The 2,435-nt window shown below is 33.6% G+C and overlaps 1 protein-coding gene across 4 annotated transcripts in view; it reads left to right on the top strand.

The window, feature by feature from the left end:
- PPIP5K2 (diphosphoinositol pentakisphosphate kinase 2) overlaps window positions 1-2,435 on the top strand; it is a 90,280-nt gene that overhangs the window by 78,077 nt on the left and 9,768 nt on the right. For all 4 annotated transcript variants that reach the window (XM_019610575.2, XM_019610574.2, XM_031557341.1 and 1 more), the window contains exon 26: window positions 1,184-1,253. In XM_019610575.2, coding sequence (XP_019466120.1) covers window positions 1,184-1,253 — 70 coding nt within the window. The remainder of the gene's footprint in view (window positions 1-1,183; window positions 1,254-2,435) is intronic.

The following is a 2,435-nucleotide window of genomic DNA, read 5'->3' as shown; positions in this document are numbered from 1 at the left end:
AAGGACATCTAATCCCTTGTTATGGATTACATTTGAAGCAATTCTTCCACTTTTAAATTACTTCCCGAGAATGTTTGGGGAAAGAGCAAGTGCATGTTTTCCACTGAATGTGTTACACACTTTCCTGAAAAATTGGTTTCTTTTTAGGAATTGCAAATGTTACCACAGTAGAAAAGACACAGTCTACTGCCTGATAAAACAGATTTCTGCTTTGGTTTAGTTGTCCTTTAAGACTTTAAAAATGGCATTGCTTAATTTGGTGGTAGGTAAATTGAAATTTAATTTTTAATTTTTTTTTTAATAATTGCAACCAATACCATTTAAAATAATTTATTTGGTACTTCATACTGCTATTCAAAACTTGTTTTGCATTTATCATATTTTCAGTGGCCTGATATTAACTATTGCAGGGAACAAACTCTAGCACTAATAATTCTTGCGTTCTGTATCTGGAGGTATCTAAAACTCCCAACGCAGTACATCATCCATTGTCTTGTACAATATTTTGAAGATTTTTCTAATTATGTGGGGGAGGATGCTGGAAAAAAAAAAAGATAATTTTTTTAAAATACCAGTGAAAATCCAAGATTCTTTGTATTTCAAGATATTGTTTACCTGTATGACACTGGATGGTGTTCTGTTAATCATACGCTTTTTCTTTGAAATTTTTTGTAATTTCCCTTCTGCGGAAGATTATAAAACTATGTGCATAGGAAAAGTTTAATATCAGTAAAGGCTGTGAGCATCTGAAGATTACACTGATTGAGCCCGTGCATGGATCAGTGATTGTATGGTGTCCTCAATAGCCTGTCTGTCTTTCCTTCCCTCCCCTCCTTTTTTCAATACAGGCGCAGTTTAGGAGAGTGAATTTGGTAAAATAAAATAAAATGTCTCAAACGTCTGTTCTCATATCTGTCTTGGTCTGTGTCCCTTCTCATTCTGAATGCTTGCTTTGCATCACTCCATTGCAAGGAACTCATATGTGAAATGGACTCCCTTCAGAAGGGGATATTGCATGATCTTTCATGTTTCCTTTACATATTTTTACTAACACTTATCATACAGCTTATTAACACTTGTCTGTATGAAACTGTACAGGCTGCTGTATCAAGTTAAATGGACATTTCATGCTGCTGTTCTACCTTCCCTTATTTTTCTGTTGTTTTGTTTTTTTTATATTCAGGTCCTATCAGAAAGCAATAGTAACTTACGAACACCAAGAACTATTCTGGAACAAAAGCAGAGCGGTCTAGGTATGTGCAAACAATTGAAATTTTCTTTCATGTTAGCAGCTTTTCATCTGCCTGTTGTTCTGCACAGTTGTACATTCTTAAACTTCTGCGTGAATAGGATCTGGTAGTGTTTTGCTATCAATGATGTGTTGAGTGTCTGCCTATTGAACTGGACAGTTTTCTGCAACAGTTTTCTGTCTCTAAGTAGATCGCTACTGAAAAGAGCAAATTGTTCACACTACTGACTGAAATAGGTAACAGGATTATTTTTAAAATAAAGTAGATTTTTTTAGATGTAATTTGACACTGAGGTTTTTGCAAGAATCTTTTGAATAGAAATGACCTACAGTGGAAACTTAAAGCACATTTCTTGAAGGTGCTTTACCAAGAGGAGGAGGAAAGGGGAACTAACATCAAGTATTGTGATACATTAGGGTTTTTGCACACATTCCCTCTCCTAAAATCAGTTTCTTCTTTTCAGCGTTAGAATGAATCATGCTATAATTCAATCAGTTGTTTCAAATTCTTTCAATTCACATGGTATTTTTCTGTTGCTTCTTGGGACCTGGCATTCATATGGCTGAAATATAAAACCATGAGATCTTGCACTAATATAAATTAATACTGTATCTTTTTTTTTTTTTTCTGTGTGTCCTTTCATGGAAAAAAATAAAGTGTACAAAGTGCATAAGCTATATATACATAACTGAAAGTAGCTTTTTAATACTCTGTAAAGATCTGTTGTTGGTTGTTGGTTTTTTTTTGCATGTTTAATTATTCTGTGATATTTTTCTTTCTACTATATTTTTCCATTAGTAAAATGCATACATCAGGTGCTCTTGCTTATGGAAGTAATTTTTTTATTGTGTGCTTGCTAAAGTTAAGTAACTTTCTTTTGCCAATATGACACAGTATGTCTTGTGGAAGTTTATTTATTTCTGTGCATAGGTCAAGATATTACATATGGTGTTGAAAGCTGTTGCCACAGACCAGGCACCAATTTATTTTGGCTGTGATTAGTCACATGTGCTAGTAATGTTTCCTTTTTGGGTCATCAAAAGCAATAAAAGGAAGTATTATTGGATAGATAGTTGGTCTTCAGAAGTAGCCTATCTAAAATGCAAAAGATGAGTCCTGAGTGAAAACACTTCCTTTCAACTAATAGTGAATAATTGAGTAAAAAATGAAGTTGCTTTTTTTTTT

This window comes from Meleagris gallopavo, chromosome Z (genome assembly GCF_000146605.3).
Source record: "Meleagris gallopavo isolate NT-WF06-2002-E0010 breed Aviagen turkey brand Nicholas breeding stock chromosome Z, Turkey_5.1, whole genome shotgun sequence".
NCBI lineage: Eukaryota > Metazoa > Chordata > Aves > Galliformes > Phasianidae > Meleagris > Meleagris gallopavo.
This window is presented reverse-complemented; position numbering and strand designations above follow the sequence as displayed.